Genomic DNA, 24,622 nt, shown 5'->3' with positions numbered 1-24,622 from the left:
TGTCCTGCCTACCTGGAGACCCATCTGGGGACATGGCCCAGTGCTAGGTCTCCTGCATTCAACAGTTTTAAACCAAGACCTTGCAGGTCTGGTGGATGCCCCATGAGCCTCTACCCCCGAAAGCTCAAGCCTAGCAGGGCCCACCCTGCCCAGCCATGGAGCACTTCGAGGAGGGTCTCCAGGGCTCAGTGCCAAGTGGAGAGGCAGGTTCACTACATGGCTTTTCCCGGGCAGGAATCCTGGCCCCGCAGTAGGCCCACTCCTTGTTCCTGGGTGCTTCTGGCCAGCCCTCGACCTTCCCAGCTGTGAAATGGTAATGATGACAGCACTTCCCCTGCGGGGTCCCCTGCCGGCCACCCCCACCCAGCCCTGAGGTCACTTGTTCTTGCACCTGCTTCCTCCTCGCCCCAACAGCAGGGACAGGCACTTCAACATCCAACTGCAAACCTGTGTATCTGAACAGCTGTGTCTACCCCCAGGCGGCCCCTTCCCAGGGAAGAACTGCACACTGGGCCCTTGGCTCCAGTCACAGCAATAGCGATCATGATACAGTGATGGCCAGGGTGCTGAACACTGAAAACGGCAATGCTAGAGTTGAAGAATCCCAGTTACTCCTCCCAATCACCCGCTATGCTCCCAGAGAACCCTTTATTCCCTTATGCAGACGAGGGCTGAGTAACTGCCCCAGGTCACAGCCAGAGGGCAGCAGTGCCAGGATTCACACCGAGCAAGCAGCAGGGGCAGGCAGGGAGCCCAAGTCTGAGCCTGGCTCCACCACCTGTCTTGGCTGTATCAAGATCCTCAAACCCTCGGAGCCTTAATTTGTCTATAAAATGGGCACAGGGAGCACTACTTTAGGGGTTTGCAGGGAGGATCAGAGGAGCCCCTGTGTAAGGTGCTGGGCACCAGGTGCCTCCTCACCCCCAGGAGCTGACTCCCACCAGCATGATTGCTCAGCACCTCTCCAGCCCACACAGGAGGCACTGCTTATTCTAGACACACTGGCCCTTTGTGTCTGGGCACTGTGGAGAGCTCAGGAAGCCCCCCCAGGGCTAGGCAGAGACAGGGCTGTGGCAGGCCAGCTTGCTCAACCAGCATTTGTGGGAACCATCACCTCCACCCCAAGTCCAGCTGGGGCTGGCCTGGACAGAGCAGGCCACCCTGACCCCAGAGAACCAGACCCTGCATGGATGCTCTAAGGCCAGGTGTGGTCCCGGAAGCAGGAGCAGCACCTTCTCCTGAGCCAGAAACTGGTGGAATTGGGCCCAGTGCTCCCCCTTCAGGTAGCTCATCTGCACACTAGAGTTCTAGACCCTTCCCCTACAGCCTCTCAGTTCCAAGTGTGGTCGCTGGACCTGCAGCTACAGCATGACCTGTCGCTTGTCAAAGTGCAGATCTCAAGTTCCAGGCTAGACCTGCTGGGTCACATCTGCTGCTGAGCAAGACACCAGATGAATCATGTGCAGGTGAATGGAAGGCCCGGGAAGCCACCTGTGTGAGAGCCTCAGCCTCCAGGTAAGCTGCACTGGCTAACCCAGGGCAGGGGCCGGGTACAGAGGCTCATGCCTGTAATCCCAGCACTTTGGGAGGCCGAGGTGGGTGGGTCGCTTGAACCCAAGAATTGGAGACAAGCCTGGGTAACACAGAGACCCCTGTCTCTACTAAAATTCAAAAAAAAAAAAAAAATAGCTAGGTGTGGTGGCACATGTCTGTGGTTCCAGCTACTTGGGGAGCTGAGTCAGGAGGATCACTTGAGCCCAGGAGGTTGAGGCTACAGTGAGCCATGATCATACCACTGCACTCCAGCCTGGGCAACAGAACCAGAGCCTGCCTCAATCAATCAATCAATAAACAAACCAGGGCAGGCCCTCGGCTGTAGTACGTGCACACCAGCACCACGTGGCGACTTTTCAAAGACACCGTGCCTGACCCCCACCCCAACAACTCTAATTTAACTGGTCTCGGGGGCAGGAGAGGCACTGGCATCTCCCACAGACTTCCAGGAAGCACGGGGAGCCTCCCTCCTGCCTCAGCTGCTGCTGGCTGCATCAGACCCATCTCGAGGCAGCAGACTCTGTGAAGGGCTCAGGAAGCACCCTCCCCCTTCCCCCGGGATGTAGGCACAGACGGGGCCGGGGCCAGCCAGTGTGCCAGACCAATGTCTGTGGCAACCCTCACCTGGCAGAGCAGCAGCCCCTTGCAGGGAGCTGGGGACAGGCTTGCACCCTACACTAGCCCCTCTGACTCCTTGGAGCAGCAGGCCCTTGCAGGGAGTGGGGGACAGGCTTTCACCCAGCAGTCCCTCTGGCTCCTTGCAGCCCCTCCTCTGTTCAGGCAGGAAGGAAAGCGCCTCCTAATTATAGAGCTAATCAACGCAGAAGAAACGTGCTCACAGCGAGGCGGGGAAGTGACTCACGGTCTCCTGGAGGACGCGCCTCACTCCCTTCTCACCTCCCACGCAGGGCCAGTGGGCACAAGGGCAGTTCAGAGGCCCAGCCTGCTGGTGAGAGGGGGGTCCTCTTCCATCTCGGGAGAGAGCCAGTTTCCATACTTGGCTTTACTGGGCTCTCTGGGAGCAACATTTGAGAAGCGGGTCCTCCCTGTATCTGAGCCCAAGTCGTCCTGGCTGGGCCTTGAGGGTCACACCCTTGCCCTGCACAGCCTCAGCAGCACTGTGGGAGGCCTGGAGTGGAGGCTGCCTGAGAGAGGCTGAACCTAGAGACCCCTTGCCACCTGCCTGCCGGGATGTGCTGCAGCAGGCCAGAGGGGAGGTGGCAGACAACAAGGCACAGGGCTCTCCCAGGCCTCCACTACTCCGCCTGATTGTGGCTGTCCCAGCCTTTTCAGGCTTGACCCAAGGTGCCCCACCTGGCACATGTGTTGCTGTCCCCCAGAGGATGAAGTGACTCATGGGGTCCTGCTGCTGTCCCGCCTTGGTCTGCCACAGGTGATACTATCCTGAGAGGCCCCCGCAGCTGCACCCCGGTCTCTCATGCCCTTGTCTGCAGCCCCGCACACCTGAGTCCGCTCCCGCAGTTGCAGATCCTGGGCCTGGGACTGCAGAGCACACCAGAGAACAGGCTCTGTCCCCACACCTGCGGGAAGCCTCTGGGTGGCCCTGAGCCTGCTTCCTCGGCTGGACACTGGGTGTGGAATGTCTTGTCCCACTTCCCTGCAGGGTTGCAGTGAGGTTCAAGTGAGAGACGGAAGCTAGTGCGGTTGTCTCCAGCTAGTGCCTGGAGCGGAACCAGATATGTGGTTCTGTGCCACCCACATCTAGGCCTTGCCTCAATGGTGCCCAGTGGCCCAGCACTGGGTGCCACTGCTTCTGACCTGTGGCCTCTGACCTAGGCCCTTAGGACCATGGGCACACACGACACCGCCAGCCCTGGGAACGGTTGGGGCTGGGGCAGGTTAACACCTTGTAGGAATCCTCACCCCAGAGGCACTGTTTTTTTTTGTTTGTTTGTTTGTTTTTTTTTTTTTTCTTTTGAGACGGAGTCTTGCTCTGTCGCCCGAGCTGGAGTGCAGTGGCCAGATCTCAGCTCACTGCAAGCTCCGCCTCCCGGGTTTACGCCATTCTCCTGCCTCAGCCTCCGGAGTAGCTGGGACTACAGGCGCCCGCCACCTCGCCCGGCTAGTTTTTTGTATTTTTAGTAGAGACGGGGTTTCACCTTGTTAGCCAGGATGGTCTCGATCTCCTGACCTCGTGATCCGCCCGTCTCGGCCTCCCAAAGTGCCGGGACTACAGGCTTGAGCCACCGCGCCCGGCCCAGAGGCACTGTTTTGAAACACCGAAGTTTCACAGAGCCTCCCCAGAGATGACTGGGACGCCGCCTGATGTTGGAACACATCCCGGCATCTCTCCACTGGCTCCCCGGCCTCCTGCTGCCCGGGACTGTGCTTCCCAATAAAGCGAGCACAGCCAACATTCCCCTGAGCTCTGATCTCAGGTCTAAGATGGGCTCTGAGACCTTGCACACCACCCCGTAGAGTGAGTAGGGTAGAGGAAGGGCTGTCATCTGGTTTCTCAATCCCCTCTGACTCTAGAACAGCCACATGCTGATGGCACCAAAGTGCCAAGAGGGGAGAGGCCAGGAGCCTGCATCCACATGTGGGCCAGGCCTCCCATCGGCGGTCAGCCTGGGGCAGTTCCTCCGTCTGTGTGAGCCTTCGTGGTACTCGCACCTGAACCTCATGGTGGCTGTGGGGAGGGCGGGGGTGGCAGGGAGACACGTGGAGTGTGGCTTCCAGCCTAGCACGAGTGCTCACACGCGGGGCGTGCTTCAGTGCAAGTGAACGCTACTCTCAGGGCTCTGCTCAGCCTGGGTGAGGGACTGCAGGAACACAGCCCTGGTCTCTGGGACCTTTTGCAGTGGGTATGTTCTGGAGCTCGGCCTCAGTACAACTCAGGGGAGAGGCACTTTTAGGGGACATAGCCTAAAACTTTAGCTTCTGAATATTCACAGCTCCCCCCACAACACTCACACAGGTTCACACAGGTGCACACATGCACACACAGATGCACACGCCCCTTCACACCAAGGAATACACTGTGCCAAGCACGGAGCACTGAGAGTGGAGGGCACTATGTTAAGTGGAGCAAGCCAGGTATGGAAAGACTAATGCTGCATGTTCCCACTCAGGTGGGAGCTGAAAACCTTGCTCTCATGGAGGTAGACAGTAGAATAATGGCTACTAGAGGGCAGGAGCAGGAAACAAAGATAGCTTAGGCAACCAGTACAGACTCACGTTTAGATAGAAGAAATAAGTTCTAATATTCCATAACAGACTCAGGTGGCTATAGTTTGCAGCAATGTACTATATACTTCCAAAGAGATAGAAGACTTGAAATGTTCCCAACACATAGAAATGTCGAGATTATGGACACCCCAAATACCCTTCCTTGATCATCACACACCTCGTGCATATAAAAAATACACATACCCCATAACTATGTAAAATACTACATACGAATAAAAGACAAGAATAGCTTGGGGAGAGGAAAAAAGCATAGAAAGCAAGAATGGAAGCGGCTAGACTAAGGGTCCAGGGTGAGAAGAGGGGAGGGGGCAGCTAGGATCTGAGAAACTCCAGCCTTTTAAGAAAGTAAGAGGAGGGACCCTATGCAGCCCCAGTGCCATGAGAGATCCTGGGAGAGAGAGGAAAAGAGGGATGTTTTTGCCAAAGAGTATGAATGACATTCATTTTTGCAGCCTCTTCAAGAGACGTTGGAGAGTTTTTTGTTGTTTCTTTGTTTTGAGACAGAGTTTTGCTCTGTGACCCAAGCTTGGAGTGCAGTGGCACGATTTTGGCTCACTGCAACCTCCACCTCACAGGTTCAAGCGATTCTCCTGCCTCAGCCTCCTGAGTAGCTGGGATTACAGGTGTACACCACCGTGCCCAGCTAATGTTTGTATTTTCAGTAGAGACGGAGTTTCACGATGTTGGCCAGGCTGGTCTTGAACTCCTGGCCAGTCTCAAGTGATCTGCATGCCTCAGTGTCTCAAAGTGCTGGGATTACAGGGTTTAGCCATGGCACCCAGCCTGCTATCCAGTTTTCTAATGTGGCCCATGCCCACCCCCCAGGCAGCACACAGAGAGAGGCCATCTGCCTCTGGCCTCATGTGTGCAAAAGCTGGATGCACTCCTCAGGAGGGGCAGCCACACAGCATGTACACCTTTCCTGAGCTGATGCACAGTCCTTCCCTCCACTCAAACTCCAGCCATGGGCTCTGAGACCTTGCACCCTGCCCTGTCACCCAGGAGCCCCTGAGAGCTGCAGCTATGATGGAGGCCCAGTGGCTCCCAGCCCAAACCTGTGGCCTCACTGCAGCCAGGCCCTGATGTGTGTGTCGTCTTCCTGTGCACCCAATCATGTGTCCAGGCCTGGGCAGCAGCTGGGTCCCTTCCCACTCCCAAGTGTTCTTTCTGTGTCCTGCACTGAGGATGCCCAGCAATGAGGAGACCCAACAGAGCCACGGGAGGCCTGACACCACTGTGGCCTCATAAAAGACCCCCGGGGAAGGGGGACGCAGGGGTCAATGAGTATTGACCCACCCTGCCCCCCTTCAGGGGTGTGTGCACAGAGTACGTCTGTCCAGCTCTCCAAAAGGGACTATGGGAAGAGCATCAGAAGGTGGCCCCATGGGATAACTGGCCATCCTCCAACACCGCCAGCCCCACTACAGCAGAGAGGGGGGACAACAGGGCAGGAGGGGACAAAGTCTCCTGCACAGCCGGACAGGAACAGGGTCAGGCCTCCATTCAATTTCAAAGGGAAGAGCGGTCTAGGGCAGGATTCTAGCACACTGTCGGAATCTAGCACACTGTCGGAATTCTAGGACCCCTTCTGGATCCTGGAGTCTGTAGTTCTGGAAACTTCCAAAGCAGGGATTAGCCTTCACTTGACTAACCTTGCTTTGCTTTAAGTGTGCATCATTAGGAGTTAGAGTGAGCCGTGTGCTGCCATTCCATGACTCATCTTAATGCAATTCTCCCTCATCCAGGGAGGCAGCCCGGAGAGGCCCGTTTTTCAGATGGGAACACTGAGGCTCAGCTCACGGGACCCACGAGGCCCTAATGTGCAGGTCTGCCCAGGTCTGCCCTGCTGTTACTCAGACCTCAGCATTGCCCCTGAGAGCGCCTGGCGGGGGCATGGCCCCCTGAGCATCAAGTGCAGGCTGAAGCCCTGGCCCAGACATGTGGACAAGCACACATTCCCATGACCTTCTGCAGATGATTCTGGGGACCGATGAGCTCTCAGAAGCTCATCTGTGGACCTCAAATTAAGAAACTCAGCTTCCTGGAAAACTGGGACAAAAACAGCCCTCAGGGCCCATCATGCATGAGTCCCAGGGATCTGCCAGGAGGTGGAGGAGGGGCTCGAGCCAGCCCCCTGCCTCTGCCAGCCTTGGCAGGGGGGCTTCTTTCTGAGGCAGCACGTGGGCTTCTATTTTTTACCCTACTCAACAAAAACGGAGACTATTTTTAGCTCAGCAAGCTGCAGGGCATCACAATTAGCAACTGAAAATTACACATCTCGCCTGTCTCCCCTCTCTTGGCTGGCGGAGAAAGCATGCTCCTGGAGGGAGCTGGGGGCAGCCCTGTGCCATGACACTGGTGGGCCTCAGGAGGGGAGGGACCCACGCACCTACCTGGGCTGGGCTGGATGCATGCCATGGACCCAACAGAATGGGCCCTTTGCCCTTCAAGGGATAACCGGCCAGTTCCCCGAAATTATCGGCACTGGGCTGGGGAAGGAGGTGGGTGTTCCCGGAGCCCTATTCTTTGCCCATTCATTCATTCATTCATTCATTCACAAGTGCTAATGATCCCTACTGGAGATACACCAGGGAAAAAAAAACAGGGCTCTCTGGCCCCAGAGAGCACCCCACAGAGCCTGTGTGGTGCCACACATAATGGCCACAGATGGCAACATGATATTATGGGTTAAGAGAGAATCAGTGCTCCAACCGAGGAGAGAGAAGGTCAGGAATATGAGTGGGAAAGCAGTAACCTCTGCCTGGGCTGTGAGGTTGGCCTCCCTGCGGAGGTGAGGCCTCAGCCGACTGGAAGGAGCTTCTGGGAAAGGACTAGCGGAGTGAGTGGACAGAAAGGCTGGCGCCAAGGCCTGGGAGCTTTGGCCCATTAGTTCTCTGGCAAACCCTCCCTGGGGCACCTCCTGGCTGGCTCACTCGCTCAAAAACATGCACTGACTGATGATGTGTGTGTCGGCCCTGCTAAACCTGGACCTGTGATGTGCCAGGGTCAGGGTCCCCAGCAGTGCCAGGCTGCCCCCCAACCTGGCCCGGTCCCCACCCTGCCAGGAGCAGGGGCGCTGGAGCCACCAGCACCCGGGGCACATCCCACTGCCACCACCATTGTCATCGGTACTCAGGGTCTGTGCCTACAGTAGGTGGGCCGCCTGCCCTACTCTGCGAGGGTCTGGGCTCTTCCCACCAGGACATCGGGAATGAGGCTTCCCTCCCCAGGAGGCTCTCCCAGGATGCAGCAGGTGATTCCTGATTCTCTTGGTGGACCATCTTGTGGGGGTCCTCACCTTACATAGCGGGGAGGGCTCAGCAGGGAGTCAGGTGCAATTTGTAAGTGAAGTGCTTGTTTGAGTGTATGGGAGGCAGACACCACGGTTACAAGATTCATCGTGCACATGCACATCTTTTGCTAAACTTTCAATGGGCCCTTTGCCTCAGTGAGGATCTGACCCCCTCCTGGATAGGAGACAGTGCTAGGTAGCCGGCCCAGGGGCTGCCCCCACCTAGAGAAGGCCGTCGGGATGCGGCAGTGGGCCACATCACAGGGAAGAAGCTGCCCGCCTTGAGGAAGGTAGAGGGCTGAATGTGCCCACTTGGCTTGAAGGCTCAGCCACCCTCGGGGAGAAAAGAAAGCGGGGCACTGCTCCTGATGGGATAGGAACCTGCATGGGGTGGCAGAGGAGGGGGAAGGAGGTTAGGGGCCTCCTCCCTTCCACGCAGCACGTAGCAAGGACAGACTTCACCCCATCTCCCTCCCGAGCTCCATCAGCACTGGTCAGATGGCGGAGGCAGCTGCACCTCCTTTGCCCCTCACCTTTCCCATCTTACACGCCCTTCCCCATCCTCTGACCCTGCCAGTCCAGAGCTGAGTTCCCAGACCAGTAAAAAGAGGCCGCTGGGGTCCCACCTACACTGAGAGGCACGGTGGAGGGAGAGAAATGAGGTAGGGGCCACCCTCACCTCCTGGATGTCACTCACCAGCAGGAGAGCCCAAGTGAGGAGAGCCGATGGCCCACAGACCCAGTGGGGCTGCTGCACCCTCAGCTGGCGGAGTGCGCTGGGACCCGGCCCATCCCAGCATGAGGCTGGGGGACCTGTATGGAGCTGAGAGGAGGGGTGCCTGCCCCAGGCAGCTCCCAGCTCTTCCATCCCCCTTTGGCTCCCACTTCTCTATCACCCCTGTCCTGGTGACCTGTGTCCCTCGCTCATGCTCCCTCTTCCCACGCCAGGGCTACGGTGCTCTCTCCAAGCTGGCGCTGCAGTCCCAGGCGCTGGAAGACCCATATCAGCGTCTCCATCCCCACTGCACCTAGGCCCTCCCAGCTCTGTGGAAGAAGGCTGGGTGACCAGCCACAGACCAGCCCCTCCACCACATCCAGGTCCTCCCAGCTCTGTGGAAGAAGGCCAGGTGACCGGCCATTGCCCAACCCCTCTGGACATCATCTATCCACAATGCGCAGGTGAGTGACACCTGCCTGGGAGAGTCTGGGGCTTTGTCTCCACCATTTCTGAGATTCTAGTGCCTGCTAGAGGGACTAAAGCCAGGACTCTAGAAGCCACACCCTGACTCTGCCCAGGTTGGCCCCAGTCCTGCCCTCAACAGCAGGTGGGTCACATCAGAGCCCCTTCCCTCAACCGGGACGCATCCACCTCCTACCCCCTGACCCAGGGCAGGAAGGGATCTCCCCCAACCACCCAGCCAACACTCATATGTCCTCCCCACCCCCAAACCCCAGCTCTCAGCCCGTCCTGACTGAGCTGAAACGTGTCTCCCTTGACTCCAGGGAGCCCTTGTCCCATCTGCTGAGGCCATGCACAGCAGATGGGCAGGGGCCGGCTGCAGGCCCAGGCTGGATCTAGGCATGGGCTGGGTGTCCAGTGGTAAGGGAGTGGGCCCCACTCCAGCTGGGAGCCGGCACCCTCCTCTGTGAGATGCCACCTCCAGCACCTTCTTTCCAGGTGACCGTGAGCACTAAGTGAAGCCACGAAGCTCAGGACAGGCTCAATGCCTGGTGGGCTCTGATGGCATCGGCACTGCAGAGCACTAGCGGCCCTATAGGTTATCCAGCTGCCTCCCTAGACACACAGCTCTTGGGAGCTGGTGCCGCCCCCTCCCTCATCCCACTTCTGAGTCCTTCTCACCTCCCATGCAAGGGACAGCCAGTGCACCTGCTGCAGACAGCAACAAGTGAGGAGAAGCTGCCTCCTGCTTCTAGGCAGGTGGACCCATTGACCTGGTTGCACTGTCCTGTCCCAGGCATGGGGGACTCAGAGCTGGCTCTGGTCTAGGGGTGGGTGGCGTCGGGGGTGACACTCCCCTGCAAGTCACCTCTCCAGTCCTCACCCTCCTCTCTCTCAACCCCTGTGGCCTCTGCAGCAGCACAGTCCTTGGGAGCACATGCTGGTCCCATTCCTGCAGCAGGGCAGGGAGCTCCCTACAGCACCTGCCTCTCCATCCTCCAGGCCAGGCAGGCATCAGAGGGCAGGGGCCACACTGTTTCACATAAGCCAAACTTCAAGTGCTGCGAAGAAGGGCTGGATTTACCTTGGTGAACCTTCCAGGCTGGCCAGGGCAGTCCCGGGACCTGGCCGAGGGCTGCAGGCCGGACTCCAACAAGGAGGCGGCTGCCATGGGAACCAGCACGACAGCGCCTCGCAAGGGCGCCCGCTCCAGAGGCCTGGCCACAGGCGCGACGCAGATGATTAAAGCTTTGTTACAGACACATGATTCATTTTTTCCTTCTGAATTCCCTTCTATTACCCAATACAATTTGAATTGACTGAAGGAATCTGGCTGTCTCCTCTTCACACTCCTCAGATTCTGCCCAGTCTGGGTTTCTGCCTCTCCCTTTTCCCTTTCTGTCTAGTCAGCTTCTTCTGGGCCTGCTCAGGGCACAGAATGTCATTGTCCACCAAGAACCATTCCATTCTTGAGACTCAGTAGGCCCACGGATGCAGCAGGTGGGACTTCAGAGAACCCCTGCCCTTTCCCGGCAGGCGCTGGCAGCCTGGCTTCCCACTCCGGCTGCCTGGGGGTCCCTGTACCCCCTCCCCTTGGCCTCGCTCCCTCTTGGGGCGATACCATCAGATTCTGCAGGGGTAACAAGAGCCTCCTGCAGATGGGTGGGCAGCCCTGGGCCTCCCAGGGGCAGAGCTGGGCACAGGCTTGGATGGGGTCATGTGCAAACTCAGGCAACCTTGGTGGCCAGTTCTGTCCTTTCCAGGGAGACCCTCAGGGTGCCATGGAGGAGGGGGCTGGGAAGCAGCGTGCAGATTCCACCCCAAGTGAAATCAGCCCTCTGGGGTCCCTGTCCTAGATGGGTTGTCCACTGACGATGGCAAGACAGAGTAGGGTGTCCTGCTGCTCATCAGTTCTGGGCAGTGGCCAGGGCACCTGCCGGCTCCAGTAGGAAGGCACCAGCAACCTGTCCTGCCCAGGCCCACCGGGGCACACTGCCCACATCCAGCCAGCCCTGGGGTCAGCCCCAAAGCAGCAGCCCATGACCAAGAGAGAGGGACAGTGAGCGGGTGGGGTCAGGGCTGAGGGCCTCCAGAGGCGGGAAGGGATGGAGAGCCGCGCAGGCCACACACAGACCTGTTCCAGGTGAGCCACAGCCTCTGCCCTCTACAGCCACCTAGGGTGCTGGGATATAGAATAAAAACCATATGGTTCTTTTAAATGATAACTAATTAGGCTGAGCAAAGGTCTTTCCTTTGTGTTTCAAAACAAAGAAAAATCCATTTCCCTCACTTAAATTGTCATCCTCCTGGCAGATGACTGTGGGAGCAGGGAGCTCTCTCTGGACCAGTCATGGGGGTAGGGGCAGGGGCACCCAGCTCCCTGCTGGGTCACAGAGCCATGGGGATGCTCAGCCCAGCAGCCTCTGGGAAACAGCACCCAGACACACGTCCTGACTGCCACCCCCATGCTGTGGACACAGGCAGCTCTCCTGTCACACGCTGTGTGTCTGTCCCCTGGCCCTGGGGGCTGGTAACCAGTGGTTAGACACTGGCCAGACCAGTACACAGGAATGTGTAATAATGTGTTGTGGTCCTTAGGGTCTCAAAATAAACGGCCAGGCACGGTGGCTCACACTTGTAATCCTGGCACTTTAGGAAGCCGAGGTGGGAGGATTGCTTGAGCCCAGGAATTCAAGACCAGCCTGGGCAACACAGGGAGATCCCTGTCTCTACAAAAAAATTAACCAAGGGCAGTGGCATGCACCTGTAGTCCCAGCTACTCAGGAGGCTGAGGTAGGGGGATTGCTTGAGCCCAGGAGGTAAAGGATGCAGTGTGCCAAGATCGTACCACTGCACCCCTGGGTGACAGAGCCTGGGCAACAGAGCAAGACCCTATCTCACCAGGTGTGGTGGCTCACTCCTGTAATCCCAACACGATGGGAGGCCGAGGCAGGTAGATCACTTGAGGTCAGGAGTTTGAGACCAGCCTAACCAACATGGTGAAACCCCATCTCTATTAAAAGTACAAAAAATTAGCCAGGCGTGGTGGTGCATGCCTGTAATCTCAGCTACTCCAGAGGCTGAGGCATGAGAATTGCTTGAACCCGGGAGGTGGAGGTTGCAGTGAGCTGAGATCACACCACTGCACTCCAGCCTAGATGACACAACAAGACTCTGTCTTAAAAAAAAAAAAGAAAAGAAAAAGAAAAGGAGTACTTATGACAAGCAACTCAGCTTAGAGTGAAGTTACTGAGCCCTCAGAGTGCAGAGTGACAAGCACAGGTGTGGTGGACTGCATGATCAGGTGGTATCTGCTGTGGCCAGGCACCCCTTTGCCAGACCCAACAAGAAAATGATACCAAAAGCCAAAAGGCAGCTGAAGATGATGGCCAGGGACACTCCTGCAGAGGGCCATAAATACAAAGAAGCTGCTCATGACCAACTCCTTTCCGGGGAGACCCTCAGGGTGCTATAGAGGAGGGGGCTGGGAAGCAGTGTGCAGCCCTGCGGAAGCACTGCCCTTGAGAACTCTGAGGCCTCTTTTCCTTTGGAGGCCACCAGATGCCCTGCTGGGAGAAGAGTAGAGATCCCATCCCTCCACCCGGGGGTCTACGCTCCCTCTGCTCTGAGGGAACATGGACCTCGGGCAGTCAACAGCTGGTCTCCCCCTCCCCTGACACCGTGGTTCACTCCCGCCTCTCTTATGACTGCCTGGGTGTGTGGAATATATTTGCATGATTGTTGGTGTGTGAAAGCGTCCCAATAAACCGTGAATTTGTAAGCATTTAATTGGCTACTGAGTCATCCTGAAACCTCCCTGCATCAGTTAGCGCCACTAGGCTGATTCGAACCTGAGCCAGACACAGCCACCTCCACGCCTCCCCAGGGTGGCTCTCCTGCTGCTCCCCCTTCTCCAGATGAAGGAACAGAGGCCCAAAGGGCCTCAGTCACCAGCGCCAGTCTGGGAAACTGAGATTGGAGGAGCTGGGATTGGAACCCTGTCTGACGCGCCACCCAGGGCAACCAGCGCAGAGCTTGAGGGGAGGGAGAATGGTGTGACACGGTGACAGCAGGGGGAGCCAGCCAGGCCTGTGGGATGGACAGGGCCTGATCCAGGAGGAGCTGCCCTTGCTGCATTTGCGAGCTAGGCTGCAAGCACCGGGCAGCGAGGTGGGATGGGGGAAATCAGGCCGGGGTCCAAGGGGCCTGTGCTGGATTCCAGCCCCCACAAAACTGCCCACAAGCCTCACCACTAATGAGTGCCATGGGCAGAGGGCCTCCCACCTGCTGGGCCCTGTGACACCTTCTGGGGGCTTCTGAGGCCCTGCTCTCCACTTCCCAGATGAGATACAGGTGTGGGGCTGAGGACAGGGCAGAGCTGGAAGCAGCCCAGGCCTCCTGCCTGCAAGTTGGCCCTTCCTGTCCGTGTGGCCCAGGCACAGGGAGGGGCCAGGATACTGTGATTTATAAGAAGACATACAGTCATGCGTCCATTCGCGACGGGGATACCTCCTGAGAAATGCATCTTAGGCGATTTCGTCATTGTGCAAACCCCACAGAGTGACTTAACACAGACCAGGATGGCACAGCCCACTACACACCCAGGCTCCGTGGTACAGCCTATTGCTCCTGGGCTCCCAACCTGCATAGTGTGTGACCACACTGAATACTGGAGGCAAATGTAACACAATGGTAAGGATTTCTACAGCTAAACATAGAAAAGGCCCAGTGACAATATTGTATTATGAATCTCAGGGGACCACTATGTGGTGCATGACGCTGTCTTTTTTCCCAGCACACTCTCCTAACACTAAAGTGGTAAGTGTGTGCTGTGTGCTGATGGACTCCTGGACAGCCTGGCTGGGGGCTGGTTGTCAGGGCAACCAACCATGTGATGAGGACTTTCACTCCCACCCCAGCTCTAGGGAGGAGAGAGAGGCTGAAGGTTGGGTCCATCACCAACAGCCAATGATGCAGTCAGTCACGCCCACGTAACGAGACCTCCACAAAATCCCAAAAGGAGCGGGTTCGGAGCTTCTGGATAGGTGAGCAGGTGGAGGGCCCTGGGGTGCAGTGCCTGGGAGGATGCGGAAGCTCCACGCTCCTTCTCACATTCCTTGCCCTGAGCATCCCTTCCTCTGACTGTTCATCTGTGACCACTGTAAAAACCTGTATAGTAAGTGGGTAAATGGAAGCAAGTGCTTCCCTGAATTATGTGAGCCGCTCTAGTAAATTAATTGAATCTGAGAAGTGAGTCCTGGGAGGGCTGATTTGCTGGGTAGGTCAGAAGCATAGGCCACAACCTGACACTTGCAAATGGTATCTGAAGTCGAGGGAGGGGGGCAGCCTTGTGGGACCAAGTTCTCAACCTGTGGGATCTGACTCTGCCTCCAATATTGTCCATACTGAATTACAGGGCACCCAGCTGCTGTCTTAATGTTAGAGAATCTGGTGTCAGAACATTGTGCTGAATGGCTGAGAGTGGAGAGTAAGAAAAACACTTTATGGTTTTTTTTTTCTCTAACCCTATTAGAGGCAAACTCCCAAGAACACAAAGCTATGCCCAGGAAATACAGTGAGCACCTCTTCATGCTGGATTCACAACCAGAAATTGCCCAGCAAGTGGTAGATGCCCAAGGGATGAAAATACTGCAGTTCACGCTCTCTGGATAGGGGACCAAGATATGTGAAAAACTGTGTCTAGAAACAGAAAGGCACATTCTACTGTCCAGAGTCTCTACCACATGGTCATATGTTATATCACTAATGAAACCCCATAAAGTCCCCAAACAGAAGTGTGCAGGTGAGAGAATGACATGAGCACAATGTACTATAGTTGGATATTAATACATAACTGATAAGCCAAAAAAAAAAAATACCCACTTCATAAAAAATTCCCTAAATCATGCCTGTGTTAAAGATTCAAGCTCCAATTAGAGATGTCAGAAAAATAACCTTTATAGGAAACTCTGGTTGGAATTTGATATGGCCAAAGCTGTACTCAGAGAAAAGACCATAGATTTCGATAACATACTGAAGTAAACACTAAGCACTTGACTCAAAAAACTTAAAAAAGAGCTTCTCAACAAAATAGCGAAACAAACTGGAAGAGGAAACTGCTAAAAGGCAAATTAGATGACTTAATCAAAAAATAAAGTAGAACTCCTTATAAACTTCAAGAGCTGATTCTTTGAAAACACAGATTTCAAGGATAACCCTCTTGCAATTCTAATCAACAAAAGGAAAGAAGAAAGGGAGGGAGGGCCAGGCACCCTGGATCATGCCTGTAATCCCAGGACTTTGGGGGGCTCTTGTGACACCCTGTCTCTATTTCTTTAAAAAAATACATAAAAATTTATTTAAAAAAAGAAAGAGAAGGAGAGAAGAAGGAAGAAAGGAAGGACATGAAAAATACATTGGGCATGAAAAAAGGAAATCTAACTCCAGATACGTAGAAGAAAGTTTACAACAAACAACTACCTAAATCTGTGGTAAATGATCTGCAAGAACTTTGAATGGTTATATTATCTAGAAAATATAAGTAACCAAAAATAGACTAAAAATGTTTAGAACCCAAAAAGACCAATAACCATAGTACAAATTAAGTTGACAGCCAACTAAGCCTCTAGAAAAAATAAAAGCAAGCCCTGGCTGAAATAGTTTCTAAAATGAATTATTTCAAGTCTTTGAGGATAAGATAATTTTATATGATATATAAACTATTTCAGCTACACAATTCATATTGAAAAGGCTTCCTATTCATTTTATAAAGCTAAAATAGCATGATTTATAAACGTGACAAATGTCTCCTAGTAGAAAAATATGCATAAATTCTTACTTCTGAAAATAGTGAAAAATACCCTCAGTAACATAGCAACACATCAGTAAAATGAACTCAGCAGCATTTTTAAGCACAATAGAGCCTGACCCAGTGGGCTTTATTCCACGAACAAGAGGATGATTTAGCTCATAAGAGTTAATAAGTCAACACATTAATAAGTCCAAGGAGGAAAGGCATTTGATGATTTTGGTAGATATAGGAAAGCCTTTGATGAAACTGAATATCCATTCGTGGTGTGCACTCTTGGCAATTAATGTAGGATTCCAGCATACTGTCCATGATGACAAATACCTATTGGAAATATAGGACCGATTTCAGACTTAGTAACACATGAACGGCCTCCTCATTAAATGAAGATCAAGCCAAGGACAACTGCTATTATTTAATGTTGCACCTTTTAGAAAACACAGTAAGATAAGAACACTAAAGATACATTAGACATAAAGAAGTTGGCTGTTCCTTATGTGCAAGTAATATAATTAATTTCTTGGGTTTTCCGGGAAGCCAAACTAAAAATCTGTTCAAACTAGTAAGACATCAATAATCAATTACCTAACATAAACTTTTAAAAAATCAATAGCTTACCTATCTACCTCCCCTGGGCATAGGTTTCTGCACATAAGTCTGTGTGGAGCTGGTATGGAGATGCCCACACCGGTGGCAGTAGGGGGAGGTGTGCCTGTGTGTCTCCGTATGTGTCTGTGTGTCTCTGTGTTAGTGTGTCTCTGTTTCTGTGTGTGTGTGCCTGCATGTGTCTATGTGTCTGTGTCTCTGTATGTGTCTGTGTGTGTGCGTGTCTTTGTGTCTCTGTGTCTGTATGTGTCTCTGTGTGTGTGCGTGTCTGTGGGGGGGGTCTGTTGAGGGGGGGTCTCTGTGTCTGTTTCTCTCTGTGTGTCTGTATCTTTGTGTATGTGTGTCTTTGTCTCTGTGTCTGTGTCTGTGTGTGTGCCTGCATGTGTCTGTGTGTTTGTGTGTCTCTGTGTCTGTGTGTCTTTGTGTGTGGGTGTCTGTGTGTGGGTGTCTGTGTGTGGGTGGGTGTCTGTGTGTGGGTGTGTGTGTGTTCAGGAATCTCTCAGCTCTCTAAGCTCCATCGCCATCACCCAGAACACGATGTCCACAGTGGGCCTGCTCTGCCAACCAGCTCAGCTACCCTAAAGCCACTTTTCGTGGTCACCCACCCAAAACACCCCACACCACTGCCCCCTCAGGCTGGGCACTCTAGAAACATGCCAGTCCCTATTTTAAGGACATCTGTTGTATGTGGCCCCAGGGATGCCCCCAGGGAAGTCATACTCAGATGCCCCCAGGGAAGTCATACTCAACTTGGGCCAGAGTTGAAGGCTGAGCCTCCTCACCCACAGGGAGGGGGAGGGAGAAGAGTGCGGCACTCACGCACACTCACCGGCCCAAGGCGGGGCAGGGGTGGCTGGCGGCAGTCACAGTGACATTTGGGAAATGCCAGGGGCTGGGTTCTGGCCCAGAAGACGGGTGTGGGTGGTGACATGGCGGGGGTGGGGTTATTCCCCAAGCCTGAGACCGCAAGACACCAGCTTTGCCAACAAAACTCCACTGGGCCAGTGGTGCCAGGGGCCGCAGGGCCAGGCCCAGCCAGCAGCAGGGGCCAGAAGAAGAAACAGGAGGCCGGGTTCAGTGGCTCATGGCTGTAATCCCGGCACTTTGGGAGGCCAAGGCGGGCAGGTCATCTGAGGTCAGGAGTTCGAGACCAGCCTGACCAACATGGAGAAACCCCATCTCTACTAAAAATACAAAATTAGCCAGGCGTGGTGGCACATGCCTGTAATCCCAGCTATTCGGGGGGCTGAGGCAGGAGAATCATTTGAACCTGGGAGGTGGAGGTTGCGGTGAGATCATGTCATTGCACTCCAGCCTAGGCAACAGGAGCGAAACTCTGTCTCAAGAAAAGAAAAGAAAAAAAGAAACAGAGAAGCTGGTGGGGGCGTCTTGGCTGCCATCCTCCTCCAAGACCCACATCATCCACAGACTCCCACCTGACTGTCCCCGGGTTCCCTCAGGAGCCCCCAGGCCTCGTGTCCCATCAGCTTCTGAACTCCCCTTGTCCTGGAACCCACAGGGACCCAGGCAGCCGAGAAGCTGCACAGTGGAGCCCTCATGGCCCAGGAGCCAGCTCTGACTCCTGACCTCCTGGCTGACCTCAGGCAAGACACAGCCCCTCTGGACCTCAGTTTCCCCAGATATAAAGCAAGAAGTAGAGAGCCTATACGGGCCACTTCCTGCCCTCATCTTTGTTCCTTCCTTCCTTCCTCCTTCCTTCCAGAACTTGTTCAGTCAAGTCAGCATCCCTTGAGGCCCTTGTGGTCTATGCCACACATTCAGAACGGAACAGCCCATGGACCTTAGTGTCTGTGGGGAAACAGACACAACTCCATGGCATGGCATGATCTCTTCAGGACTGGGGGTCCATGCTGGGTGTCAGGGAGGCACAGGGGTGGGGAACTAACTCTGTAGGGAGTAGTCACGAGGGCTTCATGGAGGAGGTGATTCTGAGATCAGCTTCCAAGGATAACCAGGGGTTTTCCAGTGGGTTACGGGGGAAAAGGGAGGTTGATATGATAGTTTGGTCTCCTTCCTCTGGTCATTCACCAGCAGTTCCCTGGAGGGCGAGGCCCAAAAGCCCAAAGGTGTGGGGGATGCAGGCAGCTTCCCCTGCACTAAGTCAATTCTCATGCATCCCACCAAAGCCAGTGTGATACTCTCTCCCCCAGGCAGTCCTTCCTGACTGCCCGCCCCTCCCCCTCCAACAGATGGCACTGCTGTGGCCCACGCATCTGTGAGTGTGTGACCCTGGGTTGTGCTGTCCCCAGTGCCCCCTGTATCCTGGCCAGGCCTGGACTCCCAACACACAGAGGGGGCGGGCTAACATAAGAGGCCATGGGGCTCTGCTCTCCTTCCCCTGGCCTATACCCCGCTGAGGGCTAAAGTCCTTATCCCACCTCTCCTGGAGGAGCTGAAAGAAGGTGGCTCAAGTTAGCAGGTCCAGCAAGATGGGCTTTGGGCCTGGGCAGGCTGGGGCCCAGGGCTGTACTGTCCTGAGCCAGCAGATGCAGGTGTGGGCAGTGTGGCCAGGAGGCAGGGCAGCAAGGAGCCTGCAGGGTGGAGCAAGCCAGGCTCTGCATGAGCACATGCAGCCTAGATCTCTCCCTGGACTCTAGACTGCCCACACCCCTGCCACGCAACACCTCCGGGGTTGGAGGTGTTGAACTGTCCCCGCTCCCACCTGCTGCACCTGCCATCTTGCCCACCTCTAAGGGCAACACCCTCCTTCCTGCGCCAGCCTGACTCTTTCCCACCTCAATGAAAACAGCCTACCCAGCACGACCTCCAGGTTTTGCCTTCAGAATACCCCGAGAATCAGTCCTTCCCTTCTCCTCCTCCTCTGCCATCTCCCAAGGCTGGGACTCTCATCTGTCCCCGGACCACTGGGGTGGGACCTTGCTAGCTTCACCCCTCCCAGCAGCAGCGAGCAGTGCCATGGTAGCCCCATGGGGAGCACACCCTGCTCTGCTACCTCCCACTGCAGCCCAGTCACCCCGCTGGCTCTCCCAGCCATGCCACCTCGCTGACCTCACGGTCCCACCTCCTCACGGGCTCTGTTCCTGATGCCCCAGTCTCCAATCTGGCCCCAACATGCAGGCAGCTTCCACTTCAAATTTCTGTCCTGGCCTTTTCCTAGTATGCACCCCACATAGCTCCCTCCCTCCCCTCCTTCAGCAGGTCCTGTGCACATAGCTCCTCTAGCCACCGTACAGCCCCCTCTTCACTGGTGGTCAGCACGCTGGGCGCCAAGTGTGTCAGACCCCTGGTTGCTGCGGGAGCAGGACTGTCCTTGCAGGTCCGAATGAAACTGGGTGGGGCCGTGGGGTCCACCTGTTTCACAGCAGTGACTGGAGTACTGGGCTGGGGTATTTAAATGCCAGTGCAGGGCCCTCCCCCCTCCCCTACCATGTGATGCCGTCGGCCTGGGTCCCTGAATGAGGGTGGCCTAGACCAGGGCTGACACCAGTGAGTAGAAACTGCACCGTGTTGTTGTGAGCGGAGGGACTTGGGGCTGCTCTGTTGCTGCAGAATGACCTGAACTACCTTCACCGCTGAACTCCTCATAGGCCCTGCGGGCTCTCCTACATTGCTTCTTCTCTAACCCTCAGCACCAGGTGGCACTCCACCCATTTTACCTACCCATTGTGTTTGTTTCTTTCCTGTGTGGGCACCGTGACGACAACACCCTCCTTCCTGTGGTGTTTGGTTCCCTGCTGAACCGCAGTGTGTACACACAGCAGAGGCCCAATAAATTCGTGCTAAGTGAAGGAAGGAAGGGACAGATGAGTCCTGCATCTTTCACGTGGCCAGGGCTGGCCAGGGCTGGCCGGGGCTCAGCTCCATGCTGTAGGCGCTCAGAACCCAGGGGGCTGCCACACCCGAATCACACCGCCTTGCGCCTCTGGGAGTGGGTCTCCATCAACAGCGTGAGAAATGCCTGTGCTCCACGCTCAGATCCTCTCCGGGGCCAGTTCTCCACCTGCGCCCCACAGCGCCCTCGCCCTGGAGCGCACACTCCTCAAAGCCCCACGCTGGGCTCCATTCTCCGTAAACGCACAGGCGCGCGTGGGGCTCACAAGGCACAGGCACGGCCGCCTCCCTCCCACGTGCCATGAATAAGCGCGCCCGCGCTTCCTCAGCCCTCCCCCGCCACCACTTCGCACAGACCACACACCGTGGACCACCCCTCGCCCGGCACATCCTTCTTGGAGCAACAGGTGGTTCTGCGCCCCTCAAGTAGTCCGGACTCTTGCACACCCGAAAGTGCCCGTCCCGGGCAGACCCCTCCGGTGCCTGCTGGGGCGCCTGTCCCCACCCCCCCAGGCTCACAGGAGAGGCTGTGCTCTCAGCGTCCGCGGGCCGCGCAGCGAAGGGCAGGGCAGAAGAAGGGGCAGGCTGGGCGCCGTCCACCTGGCAGCAGGTGCTCCAGCGGGGACGCACAGAGGGAGGCGCGTGGGTCCTCAGGACGGGCTCCTTCCCGCGCGAGTCGAGATGCAGGGGACCATCGCACCCCTCCCGAGCCCGATAACGCAAGAACCCTGCCCCGCGGTCCCGCCGCAGCCCTACCTGGTGCTCCAGGAACATTTTGGCCGCCGCGTCCAGCGAGCGGCGGTTCCTCTGCCCGCCAGTCGAGCAAGCGCCCACTCCTGCGCCAGCCCCTGCCGCTGGGCGCCTCCGCTGGAGGGGTGGGACCCGGGACGCGGGGAACCGAGGGGCTGGGCTGGGGACCGCGGGGTCCGGGCGGCGCAGAGGGTCCGGGAGGCCAGCCAGGAACGTGGGGCGGGGCCGAGGCTAGGAGCATGGCGCAGAGGTGGTGCAGGGACCTGGGGCGGCCTGGAGTGCTGTCAGGGGGCGCCGCCTGGGCTGGGCGCTTGCCTGGCACTAAGTGTGGGGGCGTCGTAGGTGCCGGGGTGTGGGGCTGGGCGGGGCGTCCGGGGTCGGCCGTGCCGGGGGTCGGTGCTAGCGCGCGGAGCTGGCGAATGGGCGCAGCGTGGGTCGGCGCTCGGCTCCGGGAGGGGACGCCTCTCACCCAGCCCCGGCCTCACCTGATCGTAGACATCCACTACGGAACTACAGCAGGTGCTCCGCCAGCGTTCGGCTTGAATGCCTCCCCTGACGGGGAGCTCACTCCACACATCTCTGGCCTGAGACGGGCGTCGCACAGAACTCCCTGTCCTTCCATTTCCTTGGAACGCGGGGGACACGGCAGCTGCTTTTGTGGGAGAACTGATCTGAGCCGTGGTGAGGGGTGGGCCAGGCACATGGCACAGTGAGGCGCCTCCCGCCCCCAGAGCCCCAGCCTCAGAAGGAATCTGTCAGGTGACGGGGCTCCCCCTCCGCGAGTCCCTGTGGTGGACCCCACTCCCTCAGAGGATGTGGACGGGAAAGATTCGCGGAACCGAAGAGCGCCCTCTCCTGGGGTCTGGATTGGAGCATCCAGCACCTGAGCTGGGTGAGAGACCCATTGGCTCTGGGGGAGTCCGAGCTGGGTGGCGGGGCGGCCGCTAGGGAGGAGCGGGGTATGCTCAGGTTGAACCTCACAGAGAGGCTCTGACAACCCCGGAGAGCTCGCAAGCCACGGGCTGATGGACAATCGTGACCCTGACGACATCCGGCCAACCCGGGACGCCCATACCCTTACCCCACCTCCACCCCACGGCTCTTGCCCAGGCCTTGCCAGAGGCCCTCTGCCTCCCAGCTTATTTGCCTGCTCACTTACTAGCAGCAAGAGTACCTACTAGGTTGTCTCTGTCTTGGGAAAGTAGGGGCTGTGCTGGGTCCTTTCACTGGCCTCCCTCAAGCCAGCTCAAAGGCCTGGAGACAGGAGTTCTTCTCCCAGAGCACTGCCCTCTCACCCGCTCTTCTCTACCAGTGAGTGTTGGCCTGGCCTGAAACCGCTTCCCACTGCTCAGAGCATGCACTATACATTACTGCGTGGTACACAGTGCCTCTGGGTGGGCAGTGTGGGGAGTACGAGGCAACCAGGCAGAAATGGCATAGTGGCCCTCCAGCTTTCACAATGTCCTCCCCCACTTTTGCTTCTGTATCTTGTTTCAGGCCAGCCAGAAGATGCAAAGCTCATGGTGACCTTGGCAGGTGGACAGGTGGCATCAGGATGGTCTGGGCCTGCAGGGCCACCCTGTCCCTTCAGGTGGCTTCATGGAGAGCACCAAGAAGGTGAAGCCTGGTGTCTTGCTCCTGGGGAAGCCTTCCAGGCACCTGCCCCTGCCTTCCTCAGCCCTGTACCATGGCCCTGCAGAACATCTCAGCCCTGGGGTGACCCCAGTGTTGTCTCAGGAAGTCTGTGTGACCAGTTGGCCCTGCTGCCGCCTGACTCCAGAGAGAGCATCATCCCCTCTGCCTCCCTGAATGTGACACTCTAGAGGAGGTAGTGGATGGGTGGGCAGTCCCACAAGCCTTCTTATGCAGTCACAAGGTCACTTCCCATTGTGCTCATCCCAGATTGCACCAGTGTCACCCAAGGACCTTGATAAGGCAGACATTTCCCCAGGAGGAATGGGGCCCTTGCCCCCGTCTCTGGCTGACACAGATGGTGCTATCTCCTCTACCCACCAGTGTGACCTCAGCATTCATGTGTGACCTGACCCACATCCTTCCTGGTGCCTGAGGATGCGAGGAGGCTGCTGTGCTGGGGCTGAGCCCTGCCAGGCGTCCTGCTTATATCCCTGCAGCTGGGACTGAGGCTGTCCTGCAGGGAGGGCCGGTGGGGCCCGAGGCAGAATCCCACTGCCACTTCAGAAAGCAGAGAAAAAGCCAGGTGTGGTGGGGCCAGTGGCCATCTGCTGGGGCTTCAGGGAGACCAGACACACAGGAAGAGGCACTTTCTCCAGATGCCTCCTCTAGGGGCAGGGCACAAGGCCTGGAACAGGGCTGCCTCTGACCAGAGCAACAGATGCTGCTCTGAGGATGGCGAAGCCTAGAGCAGGCAAGATATCAAGGTTCTGAGTTGAGGGTCTCAGGACAGGAGGCTGGACTCCCATTGATACGATTTGGGTGTGTGTCCCCACCCAAATCTCATGTTCAGTTGTAATCTCCAGTGTTGGAGGTGGGGCCTGGTGGGAGGCGATTGGATCATGGGGGCGGAGTTCTCATGAATGGGTTAGCACCATCCCCTCAGCTCAGCACTGTTCTCCTGTTAGTGAGTGAGTTCTGAAGGGATCCGACTGTTTGAAATCGTGGGGCACCTCCCCCTTCTCTCACTTGCTCCTGCCATGTCAGACCTGCCTGCTCCCACTCTGTCTTCCACCATGAGTGAAAGCTCCCTGAAGCCTTCCCAGAAGCAAATGCTGCCACGATTCCTATACAGTTTGCAGAGCCGTGATCCAATTAAAGCTCTTTTCTTTATAAATTACCCAGTCTCCGGCCTTTTTTTTTTTTTTTTTTTGGAGATGGAGTCTCCCTCTATCGCCCAGGCTGCAGTGCAGTGACATGAGCTCAGCTCACTACAACTTCCACCTTCTGGGTTTAAGCGATTCTCTTGCCTCGGCCTCCTGAGTAGCTGGGATTACAGGCGCACACCACCATGCCCGGCTAATTTTTGTATTTTTAGTAGAGACGGGGTTTCACCATGTTGGCCAGGCTGGTCTCAAACTCCTGACCCAAGTGATCTGCCCACCTTAGCTTCCCAAAGTGCTGAGATTACAGGCATGAGCCACCGTGCCTGACCAAGGCCCTTCTTTATAGCAGTGTGAGAACAGACTACTACGCTCACAAAGGCTCCCTCTCAGAGTCTACCCTTGCTGTCTCCACACAGCAGCCAGAGGAGATCTCTTATAACCTGAGTCAGAAGCTCCATGACTCCCACCTCAATCTCAGTGAAGGCGGAGTCCTAACGAATAGCCCCATCAGGGACCTCAGCGCTCCCTGCTCAGCCTTGACATGCCCTGCCCACCCTCGCCTGAGTGGAATGTGCTCTGCAGTGTCTGTGCCCCCCACCCCGACAGGCCAC

General features: G+C 56.4%; 1 protein-coding gene and 1 long non-coding RNA gene across 7 annotated transcripts in view; one reads left to right on the top strand and one right to left on the bottom strand.

The window, feature by feature from the left end:
- The window catches only part of RASGEF1A (RasGEF domain family member 1A), a 36,492-nt gene extending 13,904 nt beyond the window's left edge, over positions 1-22,588 (bottom strand). Inside the window, exons 1-3 of one of the 5 annotated variants that reach the window (XM_031936206.1) lie at positions 22,392-22,588; positions 21,220-21,865; positions 20,293-20,411 (exon numbers count right to left, since the gene is read on the bottom strand). In XM_031936206.1, coding sequence (XP_031792066.1) covers positions 20,293-20,411; positions 21,220-21,454 — 354 coding nt within the window. In that variant the 5' untranslated portion in view covers positions 21,455-21,865; positions 22,392-22,588. Of the gene's footprint in view, positions 1-20,292; positions 20,412-21,219; positions 22,198-22,391 lie in introns of those variants that run through there. The other 4 variants (XM_023198538.2, XM_023198536.2, XM_023198539.3 and 1 more) reach the window with 4 other exon arrangements.
- LOC111531314 lies at positions 20,407-24,025 on the top strand. 2 transcript variants are annotated; one of them, XR_002728225.2, is made up of 2 exons: positions 20,407-20,870; positions 22,711-24,025. It is a non-coding gene; the product is annotated as an uncharacterized LOC111531314 (long non-coding RNA). The 2 variants fall into 2 exon arrangements; XR_002728222.2 differs by having other exon boundaries at positions 20,414-21,073.
- The last annotated feature ends 597 nt before the right edge of the window (positions 24,026-24,622 follow it).

The sequence above is a fragment of the Piliocolobus tephrosceles genome, chromosome 9 (assembly GCF_002776525.5).
Source record: "Piliocolobus tephrosceles isolate RC106 chromosome 9, ASM277652v3, whole genome shotgun sequence".
NCBI lineage: Eukaryota > Metazoa > Chordata > Mammalia > Primates > Cercopithecidae > Piliocolobus > Piliocolobus tephrosceles.
The sequence above is the reverse complement of the archived record's forward strand: the minus strand, read 5'-3'. Positions and strand labels throughout refer to the sequence as shown.